Source organism: Trematomus bernacchii, unplaced genomic scaffold (genome assembly GCF_902827165.1).
Source record: "Trematomus bernacchii unplaced genomic scaffold, fTreBer1.1, whole genome shotgun sequence".
NCBI lineage: Eukaryota > Metazoa > Chordata > Actinopteri > Perciformes > Nototheniidae > Trematomus > Trematomus bernacchii.
The window spans coordinates 12,454,112-12,475,703 of record NW_022987714.1 but is presented as its reverse complement, the minus strand read 5'-3'; the positions used below and the strand labels follow the sequence as shown (position 1 = coordinate 12,475,703).

Here is a 21,592-nt window from a genome sequence, read left to right as displayed (position 1 = left end):
ACATATGAGAGGGTCAGCTGGAGGATTTATACACTGAAAAGTCGACAGGAGTTTTGAAACACCACTCGCCTCATTGTTGTTGCTGTCAGCATGTTTATACTTTACCACCTTGGCCTCATTCAAAAGGAAATGAAAGGGCTTTTATGTTGCCGATAAAGAGTGGCCTGTCTTTTCTTGACTATACATTCTCCCTCTGCTGCCGCCAGTGTCTGCATGACTCGGGTTTGATGTTGTGTTGAAGTAAAAAGGGCATCAGGAGTGCAGAGGCACTTGTGAATAAAAGCTGAAATGTGCCAGGTTCTCTGTCTTCAGCTCTTTTGCTTCTATCAGTATCACAGTTTGCAAGGACAGACATCTGTCATGCCCTGTGACTCGATATATGTCAAGCAGTATGTGTGTGAGAGAGCTGAAAAGCGTGTTTGTGTGTGTATGTGTGTGTGTGTGTGTCGCTCTCCACTCCGCCCCGCATGTGAGTTGTCAGCTGCGGGCGATGTGTCTTTTGTGGCTCTCGGTAATAAAGCCATTAATCACGTTCGCTGTGTGCCACAAACATGCCACGCTGCACTCGCTGCGAGATGTCTCACTCTGTCTGTCCCACGATGCAACATCAGATGCAGCTCACTGGAGTGGAATGGGACACGGCCCAGTCTGGTGTTCGGTGCATTTTTGTGTGTGTGCATTGAATATGTTTGTGTGACCATGTACAGTATAGCTGTGAGATGATATGAAGAATGGATAAGGGCGTGTTCAGACAAAGAAGCACTTACAACCGGAATGTAAAGACAATGAAAACGTATGTTCTTGGATTCACTAATTACAGACTTTGCAGTTTGAGTCTCCTCAAAAGAACACATAGTTAACCATTATTAAATAATAACTGTATGTAACTTGGAGCATTGATAGGGTTTAAAACATATCCCTTATTTAATGTGCACAGTTAGGGTGCAAATCATATTCTTTTTTGTCAAAGGTTAAATTATTTATTCGTTTTTTGCCTTTCATTGATCAATAATTCAGGTTGTAAATGGCTTAATGATGCCTTCTAGAGCTGAAGGTAGGGCTGGGCAATATGGCATAAATGTTCCATAAAAATATTTGTAATTTCATATCTTGATAAAAATATCACAATATAGGATTTTCTTTTTAGTAACTGAATAAAAATTATATATATTTTTTTGTCTTTTGAGTGCCGAAATCCTAGAAATTAAGTTATGCATAACTTTTTTATTAATTATAATTAATAAGTCAATGTTATAAGTTTGACAACTATTAACCTTTAGAAAAGCAAGCAGAGGAACACACAGAATTATGTCAACAGATAATTGTCATTGATTCCTTTTCTATTAAATTGCCACTTTTTAAGCATAACTTCAGTAGGACATTTTATAGTTGAACTGTTAATCAAAAACAATAATCAATAGATATATTCCCCATTTGAAAATCTGTTGTTGCAGCCCTAAAATGGCCACACTTGAGAAGTGTATTTTATCAGTCTTCTCTGTCAACATTATTTGTTTTTCATCTGTATAGAGAGTCGAGACACGCACACACATGCAGCCCGTTGAGTCGGTGTGAAAGGTAACAGCGGCACATGTTGAAGTCAGGTGCTCGGCAGAGTGCTGCGTCACCCTCCAGTCACCACGCTAACTAATGCACTCTTATTTGGCCATCAATCCCCTTTAGCTGATGTCAGCAGGTTTTCTACAGCTCCATGGTCATACATAAGCAATGAGAAACTGTCGATCATCTCGCATTATGGTCCATTTAGGAGATGGTTGATGGTGACGAAAATGTAGATGTGGGGCCAAATGTTTCCCCGAACAAGCTTTACTTAGCAGCTTCCGGACCAGCCACCAAGCTGTTAGAGGAGACATTGTTTGATGTTGCTGTACAAATGGGAATTTTGAAGTCTTGGCTAAATTGTTCTACTCTTGTGTAGGGCTTGGCAATATGAAAATAATCTAATATCCCAAAACTTTCAAACCTGGATATACATTTTGTGACGATATGGTTGGTTTTGCCATCAGGCAGGTAAAGGCAAAGAACAGAACAGCTAAAAAATGAATAATAATACATATTTAATGATAACAGCCTGTTCTAATAAGTCTACCCTCCAACACACAAACACACCCCCCTTGACTCAAACGTAGGACCCCTTTCCAAACCTGAAGGATATTTCTTAAGACATTCTGCCAGGAAGACCACCTAATTTTAATGTATTTTAAATTATTCATTTTGTATACAACTTATATTTGTATGAACCACAAGCCAGTAGAAGAACAAACTACTGAGAACTTATACTAAAACTGCCGCTTCGTCACTTTAAGATATACAAATGTTTTCATATGGTGACTGTGGTTTTATTTATATAAGACAAATGTCCCTTTTATGTTTATTTAATGGACAATAAAGTATTGAATCTGAATTTGTTGTCTGGTAAATTCAGACAATTACACTTCACTGTAAAAAAAAAACACACGGGGTATTACAATATCCAAAATGTGGATTATATCTATTCCCTTATACATAATATTGATATATTTCACAGCCCTCGTCTGGTGCTTTACGCCCTTTTTAATTCAAGTTGAGAAGCTTTTTTAGAGAACAGTGTCCGAATGATAAATAGTGCTGAGTCAGTGGAGAGATAGCTTTGAGTCAAAGGTAGTAAACTTTCTAAATGTATTGCCTTGCCCTACCAAAAAGGCCAGGTTATTCCACTCTCATAAAAATGTGAAAGCCCTTAAGAACCTCATCTGTCTTTGTTCCTCTCACCTAAGGATATGCACAATATTGATCTAGGAGTGCTGTCTTTGCAGAATTTCTGTGCTTCCTGTAATGGAACCCTCTTATTGCTGCACTTTCTACTTTTCGTCTTTTTTCCCGCGATCTCACCCTTGCCTCTTTCAATTTCTGCCTGTCACTCTTGCTCTGTTCCCATCAGCACATACTGTAAGAACCTTCTCACCCTTCAGCATTACTAACACACACACACACACACACACACACACACACACACACACACACACACACACACACACACACACACACACTTCCTAATCTTACTCTGCTTCACCTCTCTTGCTCTTCTGTTTCTTTTCTTCAAATCCTCCCACACTTTTTCCAATGTTCACTTTCCATCCTGTTACCTCTCTCTTCTACTTGTCAATTAAAGGTCACCTATCATACAAAATGCACTTTTTTTATGTCTTTTATACATAAATGAGTTTCCCCGGTGTGTAAGGAGACTCACAAATTGTCAGAAAATACAACCCTCTCTCTTTTCCTCCTCACCCACATCTCTGAAAACGGGGGTAAAATGGAGCTGTTCCAGATTTGCTTCGGACTTGACATCATATCGGAAATGTGGGCTACCTTTGCATTGAAAGGGGAGGCGGAGACTCGCAAACACTTCCACAGAGGGGCGTGGCGAGCAGCAGCTCATTTGCATTTAAAGCTACAGACACAGAATCAGCCCTTTCGAAAACAGGGCTGAAACAGAGGGATATGGGACATGCTAAAATCCATGATCTGTTTGATATTTGGAGCAAAACACTTCAGAGACATGTTTTTTATATATCTGAGACAATAATATATGCCCAAGAAAGAGAATAATAGGAGACCTTTAAGTTATTTTACATGGTAAACACAACAAGTATTGCGTATATTTTCAATTGAATCTCTGCTTTGTTCTCTCCTTTCTCCAGACTTGGACGTGCGCTACTTCTGGAAGTGGAGCATGTTCGAGGACTACCTGCTCTTCTGCTTCGGCTTCACCGTGCTGTGTGCGGTCGTCACCCTGCTGCTGCTGGACTCCGCCATGTTCGTGGAGACGCTGGGCTCCCTGGCCGTCATGTTCGAGGCCATGCTGGGCTTCCCACAGCTGCTGCAAAACTTCCACAACTGCTCCACCAAAGGCATGAGGTACGGCACACTTTGAGGTCGAGCAGGGCTTTGTAGAACGCTCATAACTCACTTTACTCACACTGGCTTACAGGAGCACACTGCCACAGAAGTATAATAGTGCTCACCAACACCCCAAGCACATTAACCCTTATGTCCAGGGCGTGCAAATGATTTATTTCCTCATGAAATATGCTAACACGGTCATTTATAAGCATTAGAGACTACATTAAAAGTACAAAAAACAGAGTTGAGGTTTAAATTAACCCACACGACTGAGTCCTGAACAAGTATCCAACAGTTATCTGTTTCATTGACAAGGATTAATGCATTACCAATGAGGAACAGTGACACACTAATTGAAAAAAATATCAATCTCCCTCTTTCAGGCCTTTTGTTTAAACTGCCATTATTGCAGACAACAAAATATAATTTAACATGCATTCCAAAATCATTTATAAATAAGAATCAACATTTTCCTTCCAAGAAATGTCCCTGATTATATAATAATCACATGTCGCATTTGATTTCCTTGAGGTCAAATTAAAGGTCTCCTTCAATTGAAAGAGGCAGTTGAGGGTGAAGGAGGGAGGTATTCAAAAGGCTTGGCTTGCATTTTGAATGTTTTCTTCGTACAATTATGTGAAAGTGTACATTGATTAGCGCCTCACGTAGAAGACTGCAAGATCAATTACGCCCCTAATGGCTCAGAACCTCATAGTAATTATGATCGTTATTTCCTGATTATGTCTCTTGTCTGTCATCTGGGCAAAAACCGAGCATTGCAGTGTGTGTGGGTATGAAGTGTAGCCGCATGATTGGCTAGTCACTCGTCTCTGAAAGTAGCTTAAAAAAACGAAGCAAAAATATTTGTACTTCCTCTCTCCCATTTTGATTCAAGGTAATATTCAATAAGTATAATAGCCACAAAGACAAGGGAATATGATGATTGTCCTAAAATCAGGATTTTATTGTGACATTCAGCAACTATCTCTGTTGGGAATGACAGGTAGGTGGAAAAATATGTATATATGATTATGGCGTGAACCTTCCCTTTAAGTCTCACTGATTAACTGTGACTGTAGCTTTTAAACCTAAACACATGCACAGAAAATATAATTAAAGCTGGCATTTATATTACCTCATTTCACACACGCATCCATAAACACCAGGAATAAGCTCTGAATATACTTTAGTTTTAAGCAATGGTGTAGTTAAGGATGCTGCAGTATAGGTGGTTTACTGTATGAATTACAAGATGTTCTTCCTTGGTAATATGCTCCATTTCACACAAAGTCACCTCCGGGTATACATCTGGGCTCGCACTTCCTGTGAGCACGCAAACAACTCAGAGTGAATTTCATGCCAAAGATGAAATACACAATAACACTACATTGCCTCAGCGATGACTGATTAATGAGTTAGCAGCATCAACGTGCTAAACTTTTATAACAAAGCCCCTGCTTACTCAGTAATGTGATGATTTATGAGCCACCAAAAACAAACAGTTGTTGGAACTTTACTCTAAGATATTTAATGCCCCTTTTCAGATACTCTGTCATATTTTCTTACCTCCGTATCGATCCCCCCTGGGCTAATTGGACGACTGAAACCAGCCCACTCAGCACTTCTGTGTCCGTGTACATAACATGTATCAGATCGTTTGACCCACATCACGCATACATAACGATTCTCCCATTTGTTCAGTTAAGCTTGAACACACAGTTTTTCCAGATGTGATGATGTGGCACGGAGTCTGAGCCTCCTCTCACGCTATCCTATTTGAAACAGTTAATTGTTGTTGTTCAGTCACATTCCCCCGGGTCCTGTTACTAAGGTGTGAGGGTGAGTGTATGGATCCATTTCATCAAGGACTGCTCACCTTTTCCAGCTCGCCCATATGATAACCTTTACAGAGATTCATGTTGGGGAAAAGGGAGTCCGAGGGAGACACACGCAGGCACGTTCAGTCACGCTTAGCGTAATTATGCTGCCTGGTCAATATTGACACTTTGCACAATAATACCACTACTCCGGGGAAACGGAGGAAGGGACAGAGCGGAGATGGAAATATCCTTTAAGACAGAGAAAGGAGAAAGGTAGACTAGAGATAAGGTATTAAAAAGAAAAAACAGCAGTATGTGATAAATAAAATATAGGGGAATGTATATTGCAGTACTGAGAGAATAAAGATCAGGAAGTAATCCCCTTTTAAATATTGCCTCATCTCTTAGCTGTGCTTTTGGTCTGCATATTAGATTTGGTCCATTTATATATTTCAAACTGTCTTGAGAACTCTGGTGCTGACTGAAAATCTAAAATAACACCGCTTTAAAAGTTGAGCCTCTGTCCCTTACCAACAAATCCTGGTGTTAAAAGGGCCCTTTTAAGCTCATTTTCTGGTTTCATAATTGTATTTGAAGACAACCACTGTGACATGTTTACATGCTTTAATATTGAAAAAGGTCTTTATTTTTCTCATACTGCCTGTGCTGCAGCACCTCTTTTCACCCTCTGTCTGAAACCAGAGCCCAGTCTGCGCTGATTAGTTATTTGGCCTGCTCTGTTGCGATTTATCAACCTCTTAAAGATGCCCCTTAACCTATGATGTCACTATGGTACGGAAGTAGACAAAGTCAAATTGAGGCGTTTCAGGCAGGGAGGGAGTGTGGAAAAGAAACTCCGTCTAGAGGGAACTTTGGGAATTTAGCATTTGCAGACCATTCACATGCACTAAAACCTTTATAACGCACTACAGGAAAGGGAAAAGCATAATAGGGCCCCTTTAAGTTATTGTCGTCAATGGTTGTGAGATTTGTGCGTGTTCCACACAATATCCCCCACATCTAGCCCTCTAGCTTATTTCCACCACTTCATATTGTTTTGGAAATTCAGCTTATTACGTGCTGTTCCGTCAAAGAATAAAGCTGTGTATGCTTATTCATCAAACACTGACCTTACGGAGATGCCGGATTTTCATCCTACAGCATTTGTTCCTTGACTCACATGCTTGGCATTTGAAAGCACTCATTACTCAGGTGGAACCCACAATTGATTGGTAACGTTGGGATTTGTTTTATATAAACAACAGTGTGTTTTTGTGCCTGAATGATTGCTCAGCACTTTATGCTCTGCTGCCTGGGGAGTCCGCCTGTTTTTCTCCTACTCTCATTAAACTTTATATTGTGTGCCTCCTTTCCAGTTTCCCTCTCCCAGCCGTGCACCAAAAGCTGCCAACTTTTGTAAAGTCACTCAGTGAAATTGAGGAGACTCCAACAGTGGCAGTCTGTCTGTCCTGATAACTGAAAAGTAGGCAGAGTATTGCTTTCCTACTTACCTGATACTTACCTATGTGTTAGTTTACTTTCCTTGTGTGGAACAGCAGAAGTAGATGAGAAAATGTGGACAGAGCAGATTGAAATACACCAACACCTAAAGTAAGTTCTGATAAACAAAATCCAAATACTTTATCTATCCTGGGGGAAATTAGGTTTTGTGACAGTTGCATCATTTTAGTTTAAGTACTTGTAGCCACTGGGACACAGTGTCTTAGGCACAGGAACAAGGCAGGACGTCCTCCACAGCACAGGGACCCTCTGGAGACTCAGGTTGATGGTGAAGATAAGCGACAAACAGTAAAACATTTAAATAACCAGGAAAGCCAGAACTTATCAACAAGAAAGGCTTATATAAATTATTCTCAGGTTGCAATTAACCTCGGGTTTCAGTACCCTATATGCCTATATCATGAATGTGAAAAGTAGTCAAACTACTAGTCGAGCCAAAAGACTAGAATATATTCACAAACACCTGTTTCATTTGTTTGTGTATGCGGTGTATTCAGCTCCCCTCTTTATGTCACTCTGTCTTTCACAGTTCAGGCTAACACCATTCAAGTTAATGGTGGTCCTATTAACGTGTCCCTTCAATGGCAGCCAAATGGTGGCTTCACATTTCTCTTGAGGCGACTATTACCTTGGGGCCATTTTAGAAAAAAGTGCCGGTACCTCTACAGTCTGGCTTTGGAAGACATCATGCAGACATGTTAATTGTCTGCATTCTGATATGTGAACCAGAGTTTGTGTCCCAAAAGTAAGGGTATCAAAACAGTGTTGTCATGTATAGCACATGTACACAGTGTATATGCATTACTGAGCGAAAAAAGATTTGATTAAAGAATAAACTGTATCACTGTTTTTACAGTATGTACTATCAAAATAAACAGTTGTGGTCAAAGTGATTTAGCTATTTAGAAAACTAACTAAGCTGATAGCCTTAAAACTGTAGGTGATGGTAACAAAACAAAATGTTGAAGTCTGAAGGATATTTGATCATACATTTAAAAAAGATGTAGCCTATTCTTTTAAATGGACAGCATTGGACTTTATTTTTATATAGAAAGTATGGAATGAAGAAAGTAATTGACGTACCGAAACTGGCAACTCAGAGTTATCTTTGAAAATGAATTTGTCCCGTTTGTTTTTAATCGCTATATATACAGCTAACAAAGCTAAAATATTAAGTTAATTAATCAAAACTTCATATAGGCTAGGTTCATCATCATCATTTTGGTATAGTAGTTTAATCTTTAACTTATTGAAATATAAAAAACAATCAAACATTTAATGTGTTCAAGTCTTTTAATGTGAGGATTTGTTACCTTTTTTTACACTTTTGATTAAAGCAGATTTAAAAGAAGCCATGTCTTTACAGGAGCTAGTAACAGGAAGTGTGATGGATATACTGTGGAAATGTTTAATTATTTCAACACGATTTGACAAGATAACAGGATTTTCTCTACGAACATGTCAACTTCCATCACTGAGATTAGTAAATGTTGTATCTTTATGTGAGCTGTGTTTGTATGGATGTTTTTATTTCATGGGTAAAGTATAGTCTGTAAGCGGAGCACATGTAATAGTGTTTGCTCGGGTAGAGTTAACACGATCAAAGCCATTGTTTTATTTGTGTTGTAGCTCTCACTGTTAAATTACAGTCATGTCTGTCCTGGGGCAAGACATGGAAGGAGATTGTGTTATGAGAACTCACGTTTCGTTTGTTTCTACATTACATGGTTGGGATTTAGAGGAGAGCACCTTGGGGAGTTTAAGCTGTGCATAGGCTTGTGGCTGCATTTACAAATGTGTTATTCTTATTTGTGGAGTAAAAAGAAGACACTAGGCAAGTTTAAGTGCATTTGTTAGCACTATTATTAGAGATGTCCCGATCCGATCACGTGATCGGGGATCGGAGCCGATCACGTGATTTTCAAAAGATCGGAATCGGGAGAAAAAAATCGGGGATCGGGATTTTCTTTTTTTTTTTTATTTTTTTTATAAAATATTTTTATTATTTTATTTAATGTTACAAAACAAAAATGACCATGTTCACATCTTAAAGTCATCCTGAGGCCTTAGTTTTGGTTTAAAATTACACAACATCATGTATGTGTTGCTTCTTTTGGGCTTGTTTTCATAGACCTGGTTGCTTATTTCTCTCAAATCTGGCAACAGAGTGGGCGCAGTGTCTAATAGTAGCAGTAAGCTAACAAGAGGCTACGTTCAGCTGGTGCCTCGGGAGTCGGGACAGAGAAAATGTCAGGAGTTTGGAAGTATTATAAAATTGAAAGCGAAGGCAGTGTAACAGCCAGATGCAATGTTTGCAAGGCGGAGGTTCCGCGTGGTGGAAAGAACAGAGCTACGTTCAACACGACCAATCTAATACGCCACCTGAGAAACAAACACCAACAACAACACAACGAGTACACAGCGGCCACTCAGGTAACGGCACTGAAACAACCGACACTTTCAGAGACTTTTAAAAGGAAAGAGAAACTGCCCCAGAACAGTGAAAAGGCCAAAAAAATAACAGCCAAGATAGCTGAATTCATCGCGTTGGATGACCAGCTGTTATCTGTGGTGGAGAACGTGGGGTTTAAGGGACAACTTGAATGCTTTTCTCCTTTTTTTTCTCTTAATGCATTGCATAAAGATCGGATCGGGAAAAATCGGTATCGGCAGATTGTCAAAATCAAATGATCGGAATCGGATCGGGAGCAAAAAAAGGTGATCGGGACATCCCTAACTATTATAACATATTGTTTTCCGTTATGGCAATGAACTAATGTTGATTGTCAAGGCTACAATTCTAGAGAGACCTACAAAAAAACACTGTCGACCGCCATGCTCTTTATTATGTAAACTAACATACTAGTGCAACAGTGAAAACTGCTGAGTCCAAGGCTGCACTGCAGACTCACTTTTATCAGTTAATATAATTTTCTATTGTGTATGGGTTGGCTTTTGATTTAGTTGCAGTAACATGGTACCAACTTTTTATTGCAGCACTGATATATATTCCAGGAATTAACCAATTTAACCATTTACCATAATCTTAAATAATAACGTCAAAAAAGTAACTGTACGACCTGAGATACGGAAGTCTTCTCCTATCTTGAACTGGACATCTACCAATTTTTTTAATGTCAATCAATACAAAACAGGATCCAGATACTTGGACTTCTTGTACTAAATGAGTGACACAAACATTTTGGACAGAGTTTCAAAAGTGTCCGTACTATTACTAGTGTCCGTCATCAGACATCCGAAGATCATGGTCCAAACTTTTATGAGTTTTTCCTTTTATTTGGGAAAAAGGATAACTTGTGTCCATCCTTTTGTACATGTATGTTTTATCACTTTTTTATTGGTTAATGTTCTTAAGTGTCCTATAGATTATTTTAATCTATTCCATATAAGGGTACGTTTATCGTTATGTTGATCTTAATCCCCTGTAAGGTTAAAATAAGTGACAGGGATCGCCTTCTGTGCACACTAAACAGGGGATCAAAATGCTCCTATTGGCATGTTAAAAAACCTTTTAAAAGAATAGGAAGCCTTGTGAGTCTGCTTCTTTTTTATTTTCAAAGTGCAACCCCTGCTTACTTTTTATTCAAGAAACAAAGTACGGACAAATAGAGTGTTGTTTATAATTAAATAACATAATAGATGTTGTCATGCACTGAAATAGCTATCAAAGACTGGCCATCTTGTCTATTCTGGCTTGTTTATGTTTTTTGAAAAAGTACCAAAAATATCCCTGAGCATATCTCAGTATCTGTCTGATACTCCTTCTCCTCTCCTCCCGTCTGCTTCATTTTGTGAAGTAGAATCCATCTCTTTCTGGCAGTGTTAGGAACTTTTTCGTTGTTTGGCTGTGTGCGATCGATCAACATGCATAATTCATAGTTAGTGGGTTAAGAGCAGCTCGGCTTCTCTCTTGTTGGGCCCTTTGAATTGTTCTCTCTCGATGTGCCCCCCCTCCCCTCGGGGAGAGCTCCAACCCCGCTGTTAACCACCTCGCACACAACCTCAAGTGTGGGCGCACATATGTGTACACAAGCGTGGACCCACACATCATGCCAATGCACACATTTGTGGGTTGACAGAAAAAGAGATGGAAGAGGTGATTGAAACTTGAAGCTCTAAACATCATCCCATGCTGCTCCAGTGTCCAAAGAGTTGTGTATTAGTATTATGAAACAATTATGAGTGCCTAACGCCCCCCTGGAGATACATACACTCCCCACTTACAGCTTTAATCATGCACTGTTGTGTTCAGCCACCACTTATCTTCACAACAGAAGCAGATAGTGTGTCCTACAATGTTCTATTGGTTACAAGATCTGAAAAATCGCACAAAAAACAGACAGATGTACCTATCCAAAGATATTACAGATTAAGTGTAAGAGTTAAGGCAACAGATCAGCCTGAAATGGAAATGTGTTTTTTGCCAGTGATTTTTAGCAATGTAGAATTTAGTCCACATTGTTTCTGTAAGAGTTACAAGACAGCTATGCAATTGGTTACGCATTCACCTTCTCCTTTTTTACTTACAAAACGTATTTGCTGGGGTTCAGAAACCTGATAGAAGCCTGTTCCACTTACAATTCTGATCTACTGCACATATTTTAATTCAAAATGTAATATGTACTTACTTTTTTTTGTATATTTCCTTCTGAAAATGTCTCCTGATTTTTAAAGGAGCCTTATTATGCTAATTTTCAGATTTCATATTTGTATTGTGTGTCTCTACTGTGACATGTTTCCATGTTTTATTGTATAAAAAGCTCTTGTTGTTGTATGTTTCTCATACTGCCTGTGCTGCAGCACCTCTTTTCACCCTCTGTCTGAAACCAGAGCCCAGTCTGTTCTGATTGGTTAGCTGGCTATGTTGTGATTGGTTAACCGCTTAGAGAGGTCCCTCCCCTGAGCCTATCACGTACAATGTGTCGAGCGCTAGCCATTAGAAGGAGGGCACTTTGGGATTGAAGCCTTCGCAGACCGTTTAATTGCACAAAAACCTTTATTCAGCCATCGATCTGTCTCGTTGTCTTTCCTTATTTCTTCCAAAAACCATTTCATTTATCCATTGGGTGGTCCCTTGGGCAGTGGACAAGGTGAAGGCCACAGAGGAGGCAGGTTGAAGAGTTGACAGGGGTAAAGGCACAGAAGAGATTAGAAGCAGGTTAAAGGGGGAGATTAGTAATGAAGGAGGGGAAGGCGTAGTGGAGAGGGTGTGAGGGATGAATACAAAAACAGAGACAGATTGGTATACAGATAAACCAGCAGAGGCATGGCGTTAGGGAGGTGAGGACTGGGGGAAATTAGCAGGGACGTCAAAAGAGGCGAAGTGTACATAGAATGGAGTTTCATTGTATTACCTTTTTTAATGAAGTATCACTTTGCAATAAATCACCCAGCTGCAGTGAAAGAGTTCTTGTTAGCGTTCTTATCCCTATTGTTACAAGTAATATGGTTATGCCAATACATTAAATGAAACCTGGACACCTCTCTAAACCAGATTTAGGTTAAGTCTAACCAATGCTTGCCTTCAGCACATTCTGTATATTGTGTAGGTAGCAACTCGTGATGTTGTATTAATCAATTAAGTGTTCTGTGGTATCTTTGCTTCACCAAGTAATAGATCATTACAATTGTCATGCATTCATTTTCTCTATTTCTTAATAATTAGCTAATTGTTTCATTATCGTTGGACCAGACTGTCCAAGTTGAATGTTTCCCTTGCATATGCTATCTAATATGGGACAGTTTTACAGCACATGATTTATTGAATACTAGTACCAATAATTGGAGCCAATGCAGAATCTGGTTGTCTTTTATTTGTACTAAAGGGATGAGTAAAGGTGTCAAGGATTGGCTGGTGAATTAATGGAAAGCATGTTCTTTCTCAATCTAATAATGCATTGTATTTATTTTAGCGCTTTACATTCCATACTGTATATTAGACATGTAATACATTGAATACTGTGGACAATACCCACAGGAGCAGTTTAGGGTGAAGTGTCTTGCCCAAGGACACAATCAGCACACTAAACTACAATGTAGTGTGTGTCCTGCCCGCTACCAAAACTCAAAACCTTGAGAATTGGAAATGTTCCAACAATCCCCCATCCCTATGTAACACTAGAACTTCTATTGGCACATTGTACGTGGCTAAGGGGTGGGACATCTCTAAGCGGTTGACCAATCAAACAGAGCTTGCCAGCTAACCAATCAAAGCAGATGGGGTTCTGGTTTCAGACAGAGGGTGAAAAGAGGTGCTGCAGCACAGGCAATATGAGAAAAAACATGAAAGCATGTAAACACGTCACAGTAGAGGCACAATAAATCAAATGAACCTGAGAAGGAGCTTTATATGTCCTCTTTAGCTGAATTGGGTCTGGAAAGTCCTTGAATGTTGTTGAAACCCTGTGAACTGTAAAAAAGTACATATAATTGATTGTAAGCTCTCCTGCTGCGATCTTTCTGGTTATTTATAGACCTGCCTTAAGCTGTTCTGCAAAGTGACATTTAAAGATGCATCAGGCAACTTAGTTAATATTTCGGCCGTGAAATCACAAAATTGCACACTCCATACTCATGTCCTTTAGATTCTCCCTCTCCCTTTTCTATTTCTAAATGTCACTCAGCCCTGTTTCCTGAAGTAATGTTCCACTTGTCCACTCGAGCCTCTTAGAGGAGCTAATAGCTGGCTTGACAGCATCGTTCAATACACAGCACACTTACTGCCCGGCCTCCTTATGACACAGCCATCCCAGCGTGCAATCAGACCCCACCTCTCGCTCTCCCCTGTCCTGTCACTCTCCAACTTTCAGTGAGGCTTCGTTTCTCACCCCTCACTAGATTTATCATCCCCCCCCTGCCCGGCTAGATATTCATCCATCCCTTATAATTTTCCTTTTACCCTCCATCCTCCATCGTCTGTCTCCTAGCGCTCTTCTTTTTTACCTCTACGTCCCTGGAGTGCTCAGTTCACCATTTCACCCTTTCCTCTCTCATCTCTCGTCCACTTGCTCAGATGAGGGTGTCAGGTCAGCAGTAATCAATGAAAGACTTGTCCAGGCTATGCTGAAATGAGTCAGCGTGAGTGCATGTGTGTGCGTCAGTGTGTTTTCAGGTGTGCTCGAGCTTTGATGAGAACGTGAAGCAAATTAGCAATTTCATGGTTTGCATTTTCACTGCATTTCAATGTGTCTTTAAGCGAGTTAAAGCAAAATGCATCACACGCTGGTTAAGGCATGTGTGTTTCTGAGTGTGTGTGTGAATCAGGTAGTCAGTCCAGTCAATATTCTCAATCAATACCATAATAACTCCTTCTCCCTGTGGACGCTCAGAGCCTCGCACCAGACCAAGTTCAATTGTTTGTTCTGTGTGTCTTTCATCACCTGTCAACTGAGCCACAAGTCCCACGATAACGCTATCTCTGCCAGATGGAGCTACATGAGAGCGTGTGTGTGTGCTGTGTGTGTATGTTGGTGTGTACAATGTGAATGTGTGTGATCATACCAGAGATGAACGACCTCAAACTGGCCTTTTGTCTCCATCCTGCTGCACCGCTGCATCTGTACCGATGACCCGCCCTGCTTAATTACATTGTTAATGACTCATCCTCGTTAATGATGTTTGCCGTCTCATGAGCAAAGAAATTAGCCAAAAGGGGGAGCTAAAAATTTGGAAGGGTGAGGGAGGGCGATGGAAGGGAGGGAAGGTTAGACAAAGGCTGAGAGAAAGGTAGAAATAAACGAAGGTTGGAGGGCTGTGGAGAAGGAGAAGGGAGACAAAGTTATAAAGTAAAGCGTGGATTATTTTTAGTTTTTTTAAAGACACATGAGGAAATGCTTAGTAAAGGACACTTTTCTAGATACATTTCTTCCTGTCTTTTCTGGACATTATTAGGACATACATCCTTATTGGTTATAATCATTTTCATGTCACATTTCAAATGCTGCCATTCATTCAACATCAGTTAACTGACAATACAATAACTGCAATATTAGCCGAACAATAGCCAGTGTTATTACGTATAATCCAAATAAAACAAGAAATGCAGTCAAATTTAAAAAAAAAGGTGAATTTAAAGGTGCATTTGTTTTATGGCAGATGAACAAAAATTGAATTCATTAAATACAAAGAAAAATAGTTGTAGTAATTTATTTGTATCCGCCTCTTCATTCTCCCCACCATCAATCTGTCATTTGCAGCCCTAACCAGCTCTGAGTGCATGTGCATGCTATCTAATTCTTCTTCTACTAATGAGATGTATCTGGTTATAAATGGGCAAATGAACAGATGTTAGGAAAATATGGTTAGAAGGGTAGCCATGTCCTTTAGTACAACAGAGGATAAGGGCTGTCACTCTTTTAACAAATCAAGCTTGTACAGGGCTTTCAAACTAAAAGCACAAGTTTGAAATCAGGTGGAGAAAAGCTGTTATTTCAAAAGAGGAGAAAGGAAGTACCTTTTAGTGCAGCTTTCCTAGTCAAGACCTGCACTGGAATTAAGTAGACATTCAAGAAAATGAAAGCTACTGTACTAAATGGCATTTAACAAAGTTAGCAAACATTTGTTAGCATTACCTTTGTCTAATTTTTCAGTATAAGGGTTGAAGATAAAAAAGGCCTCTACACACTTCAGTACAAGGCAGGGCTAGTTGTGCTCATACACTGTACATTTTAAAATGCAATGGATCATAACAAACCAAATATTAAATGTATGTTTTATTTTGATTAGAAATTTACACTCTTTTGATGTAATTTTCTTCCATTATTTTGAATGTAGTATCACCTCCTCACAAGTTAGTTTTGGGAGAATCTGTTACAACCAGCTAGCTTACTGAGCTCTAAATTCAGTGTCTGATTTGTATCATGGTTTGCTCTGGAAGCGGCTAAAAGTCACTAGCTTCATTCCCTTTTATAGGTAAGATAGAAGCAGTAAGAGTAAGAAAGACAGTTGAGCGGGAAGATGAAGAAAAGCAGTGAAGGGGAAAGATGAGGAGAGAGATGAAACAATAAATCTGAAGTTCAGCAAAGGATGCGCTCTGAGGACCTAAAAAGTTCTGTGGAACAAAAAGTATGTATTTCCCCTGAGAGGCAGGCACAGCTTAGAGAGAGAGAGTAAAAGCAAGACGATTTTAAATTCTTTGGACCACTTATTTTTGGAAAAGTTCAATCAAACCCTGGAGTGTTTGCACCGAAGGTTTAAAATTGTTAGGGGAGCCAAACACATCAGTGTGACTCAGATGTGGTCTAAACAAGCACTTCTTGGTCAGCCTTTGGGAGCGCTGTAAATAGCCCGATTCTTACTAAAGCCTGGGGTGGTTCAATTGGAGGAGGACCAAACGGGAAGGGACCATACTTGCCAACCTTGAGACCTCAGAAATCGGGAGCATTTCAAAACCACCGCGGGGTGGGGGGGGGGGGGAGCTGTATTAGATTAACATTAACATGCTTATTGTTGTTGTAAGGGCACGGCCTGTAGCACCATCCTTTATGGAGCATATGTGAAGGACAGGAGTGAGCAGAGGGTAGAGTTGTCGATTCTTGTTCTGTTTTCTGTGACTATTTTCCCCACCCTCTCAGACTTTCAGTTGCGCGCGCTACTAAAGAGACGCGCTACCATGGAAACCAAACAATGGTGTAGCTGTATTAAAGTCCGAGTGGAAACAGTCCTGAGTAAATCTGATTTAGTCAGAAATCGGGAGAAATGCGGGAGAAATATGACCCCGGGAGGAAACCGGGAGAGGGCAATGAAATCGGGAGTCTCCCGCGAAAATCGGGAGGGTTGGCAAGTATGGAAGGGACTTGTGTGTTGACAGGAGCAGATTGGCTTTGTATTGTTGGCTGTTTTCTAACGCTCAGATTCAGAGTAGATCCATACAAGTTTTGGATTGAAACAAATCAATTTAAAGCTAAACTTTGCTGAACAAGGCACCTTTTGCCACAATGACATGTTAGTAGAGTGTAGAAGAGTCAAACAGTCAAACCAACTCAATAATGTGTTATAAAAAGCATTGTACCTCTGCTAACATTAGCCAACATAAGCTACCTGATTCCCCGTCAAGGTAGAATCAGGTAAGTACTTTTTTTATTTATAAGAGTAAGATTACAATATTTTGTTTTTCAAAAGTTACTCACTGTTCTTCGGTTTTTGTCTCGAGGCCCACAAACATCAAATCAATTTGAAAGAACTACCGACTGCACCAAATAGGTGCACTTGAACACAGCACGCAATTTGCACATATTTTCCGCAGCAGTACTGTATACTGTATTTAGCATTCAAAAAGGGAAACTGGATGTCTTAGATTGCAGATATAAAAGCTGTTATGATACAGACATTAAAACAGAACAGCGTTAGCAAACACCTTCACACCACTCTCGCTAACAACTTAGCTTCCTTAAAGATGTCGTAGAAATATCAGAGAATTGGAATGATGTGAACAGAACATCTGAGTGTGACCTCTTGATTTGATCTGTTTTGTTGTTTTTCTCACTTCCGTTCTCTTCACATGCTCTGATTCCTTTGAGCTGAACAGATTCATTTCTGTTACCGACGGGTTTCTTCAACATCCCATGTATTGTGCCAGCTGTGAGTTCAACTTCCATTGCAACACATCGTGTAGCTCTACAACACAGCGCGTGTTCCAGGTTGATGAGCACATTTTGATTGCATATTCAGTGACTAGATATAGCACATTCTCAGACATGGAATAATAATGTCCTTGTTTCCATGCCAGGGCAGGATTGTTTGCCGCAATTGTTTCGGCTCCCCATGGGGGCCTGAAGGGAGCCCGGGGAGAGTTAGGACTTTGACATGACTCTGCAAGGAGATCTGAAGGACAGGACATGTGTCCCGACAGTCATTAGGCTGCCTCTGCCCCCACTCACACTCCTCTTCTATAACTGTCTCACAGAAGTCTCCTCCCCAATCACAGAGGTCCCTCTCGTTCTCTCTGGCTTCTCCCTGTTTCTCCCACTGCATGCTAGATAAATGTTGTCCTCTGTCTCCGTCTCTCCCCTTTCCTTTCTCCCTCAACCCTCTCTGACCCTTACAGGATGTGTCATGGATGACTGATGGTCCGGCTCCATCCCCAGGCCCAGTCAGCCCTAATAAAAATAATAAACTCATATTACATTCATTCCTATGAGAATATCGGCGCAAGAACAGAGGAGGGAGCAAATACTTTGAAGGTTACGAGTTAAAGAAACCTGACGGTAAATGAGTCGAGACGGCACAACAAGTATGGAGGGATTATAGCACAGGGGGAGAAAACGATAAATGATGAAGACAAGATAGAAAGTGATGACTCTAGGAGGAGTGATACATTTTCTGAGGACTCCTTCAGGGTATTGTGTTGGCATCAGGCCCCTGGCATGGCAGATTACTAGTGGCTGCTTCAAGGTCTTTCTTCTCACTCTCTATGTCTCTCAGACAGGAAATGCTTTGACATTTTTGGAAATCATATCTAATGAAAGTTATATAAGAAAGTTGATACCGCTTTCTAATGTCTAAACAATATGAAAACAGCTATCTGGGCTCCGTCAAGAGGTGATCTATCTGTCTACCAGCGCTTAGGGGCGACTGTGGCTGGGAGGTGGTGGTGGGTTTGATCTCAATTAACCCCAAATGGCTCCCAATGGCATGGCCAACTGTGTGTGAATGTGTGTGAGAGTTAGCTTCATTGAGCAGGTGGCTACTTGTATGGCAGCCCCTGTCTCTGTATTAGTGGGTGTGAATGGATGAATGCTGACTTTGCAAAGCAGTTTGAGGAGTCATTCAGACTGGATAAGCGCTATATGAAAGAAATGCCATTTACCATTGAAGCTTACTAACAAGTTATATCTTCTCTGTTTTATCCAAACTAACACTTAAGTGTAAAAAATGAAAATGTTTTTGGGGAGTTACTGTATACCCTAAACAATTTCTGGCTGGTATTTTAACTTGTGTTGGTGTCACAGCTCATTTCCTGACAGCTGGTCAGGACCAAAAAACAGCCAGGGCCAAGGACCATCATTAATAACCCCACCTAAATGTTATATTAAGGTTTCAACACTGTTTTTGTGGTTTCTACAAACCAAACAAAGATAATATACGTCGAGCTAAGAAACATCTACTTGTAATTGTTTCCTTTGGACAGAGCCGTGCTTGCTGTTTCTCCATGTTTCCAGTATTAATGCTATCCCAAATGTTGAAAAATGAATTTAAGAGAAAACCCCTTAATTCTCTGTGTCCGCACACCTTCACCACATCTCTCTGTGCCTCCATTGCTCCAGTGTGAAGATGGTGATGCTGTGGACGGCCGGCGACGTCTTCAAGACCCTCTACTTCGTGATGAACGAGAGCCCGGCTCAGTTCTGGGTGTGCAGTTCGGTCCAGATCCTGATCGACGTGGCCATCCTGCTGCAGGTCATTTTTTACAGCCAAGACACACGGGTCAAACTTGGCTGAGCACGACGGCGACTCAAGGCAGCGGAGAAACCAGGGCACGTGTTTACATTTTTAAAATGTTGATATTTGATGTCTTTTTAATAAAACAATAGGTGCCACGTCGATGGAATTATCATGCTGGATATTTAGCATCAAGAAGTCAATATAGATTATTTTTTGTTTTCTATAATGATTTTCCTTGAATCAGTGTACTTTATCAAAAGGGAATCATGTAGACCCAATTTACCTTCAACTGCAATTAGGTAAACCAGTTTAACCTTGATCAAACTACTTTTAGCCAAGCACAATGAACCACACCTTTGCCTTTACATTTTTAAGATAATGCAGTATTGTTGTGCATTTGTTTGCACTTGTTATACTATTTATTTGTTCTCTGTTGAACATGTTCTATATCCTCAAGTGTAATGGACATGGAAACTGTGAGAGTGAAACATTATTCACACAGGCAGCTCTGTTCTGCTGTACTGGCAGCTGTAGCAGCCAGTCCTGCACTGGTAACCCTGCACTGGGTTCCACTTCCTGACTGATGAGCCTCCCTCTTTACACTCGACACCTCGATGGACTGTTGTCATGATGCATAGTCTGTCAGGGTGTGACATGCTTGCTGGTGTGTTCATGCAGCCCAAATTGATTTATTCCGTTGGCCAAACCAAGGCTGCAGAATGTACACAAAATAATGTTAACTAAGCAAGACATCAATCTGGTGCTTTGTGGTTTAATTGACAAGCAATGCAGCTGTTTCTCCAAAGTATGGGAAGAAAAATGAACTACAGAAATGCTGCCATACAAATGTTGCTGTAATGCTTTGATTCGTAACTCAGAAACTACATATTTTGTAGATACCAAAGAACTCATACCTCAGATCCAAATATTTAAGGTAAAGTAACCATATTTGTGGCATTGTAATATCTAACATGTCATCGCCCTAATGTTTTTAGTGTCCCATCATCTGCTGATTCTTTCGCTCTTTAAAAATACTCTTATTCTTTGAGACTCTGAAACTGTGAAAAGATGACTCATGATGACAACTCCTATTCCCTACTGTCATAATTTGTTTTGTACTACAAGAAAGATACCTGTAGGGACTTTATGAAAATGATTAGGTCAGGGAGGAGGTGCTACATCTTGTGTTTGACTTTCAAAAAACACAAGAACCTCCTAGGAAGTAAAACTGGAAATTGCCAAATGTATAAATCAACTATCTTTTTTTTAAGGGCTGGTAATGACTAACTTGTTACTGTTGCCAGTGTGCCAATGAGCGACCTTGGCAGAGCTGCAAACTCTGTAGTACTCAACCAAGACTTAAAACAATTAAGGAAAATACATTAAATGCCATTGTAACTTATGTATGACATCAGTTGTGTGTCCCCATTGCACATCACCTAACCAACACAATGCCTGAGTTGCATTGCACTGATGTAGCTAATTATTAAATAACTAACTATACCAAGGGAAGGCTTAAATTCAAGTATACATCCAGGGTGAGAAATATAAAAGATAATTCCATGCCCTACCAGAAAGTCAAACTACCCTTCCCATTAGTCAAAATATGAAATACACTCCCCATTGTATGACCCCCACTTACCCCCAAATAAATCCTGCAGAGTCCCTGAGATGAAAATATTTAGTTTCCCTCTCAAAGCATGTTTAGTCATTCCGAGATTGGCAATCTTTAAAGCTTTCATTTAACTAGAAATTCCCCATTAAACAGAGGACAGCTTATGTAATGCATGCCATTACAGAAAACCAAAAAACCTTAATCATCCATTCCAGCCCTACAAAATGCTAAGAAAAATCATAAATATTTGATTCAGAAGAGCTGATTTTCATTTAAACACCAATTTATAATTATGGTTTCTCAAGGCGAGCTGTAGTTATTTCACGTT

At 40.1% G+C, this 21,592-nt stretch overlaps 1 protein-coding gene across 1 annotated transcript in view; it reads left to right on the top strand.

The window, feature by feature from the left end:
* Window positions 1–21,051, top strand: part of si:dkey-246g23.2 (solute carrier family 66 member 2) — a 56,717-nt gene extending 35,666 nt beyond the window's left edge. Inside the window, exons 4-5 of the mRNA XM_034141192.1 lie at window positions 3,705–3,921; window positions 19,532–21,051. Of these exons, the coding sequence (XP_033997083.1) occupies window positions 3,705–3,921; window positions 19,532–19,706 (392 nt within the window). The 3' untranslated portion in view covers window positions 19,707–21,051. The remainder of the gene's footprint in view (window positions 1–3,704; window positions 3,922–19,531) is intronic.
* Window positions 21,052–21,592: the final 541 nt, after the last annotated feature.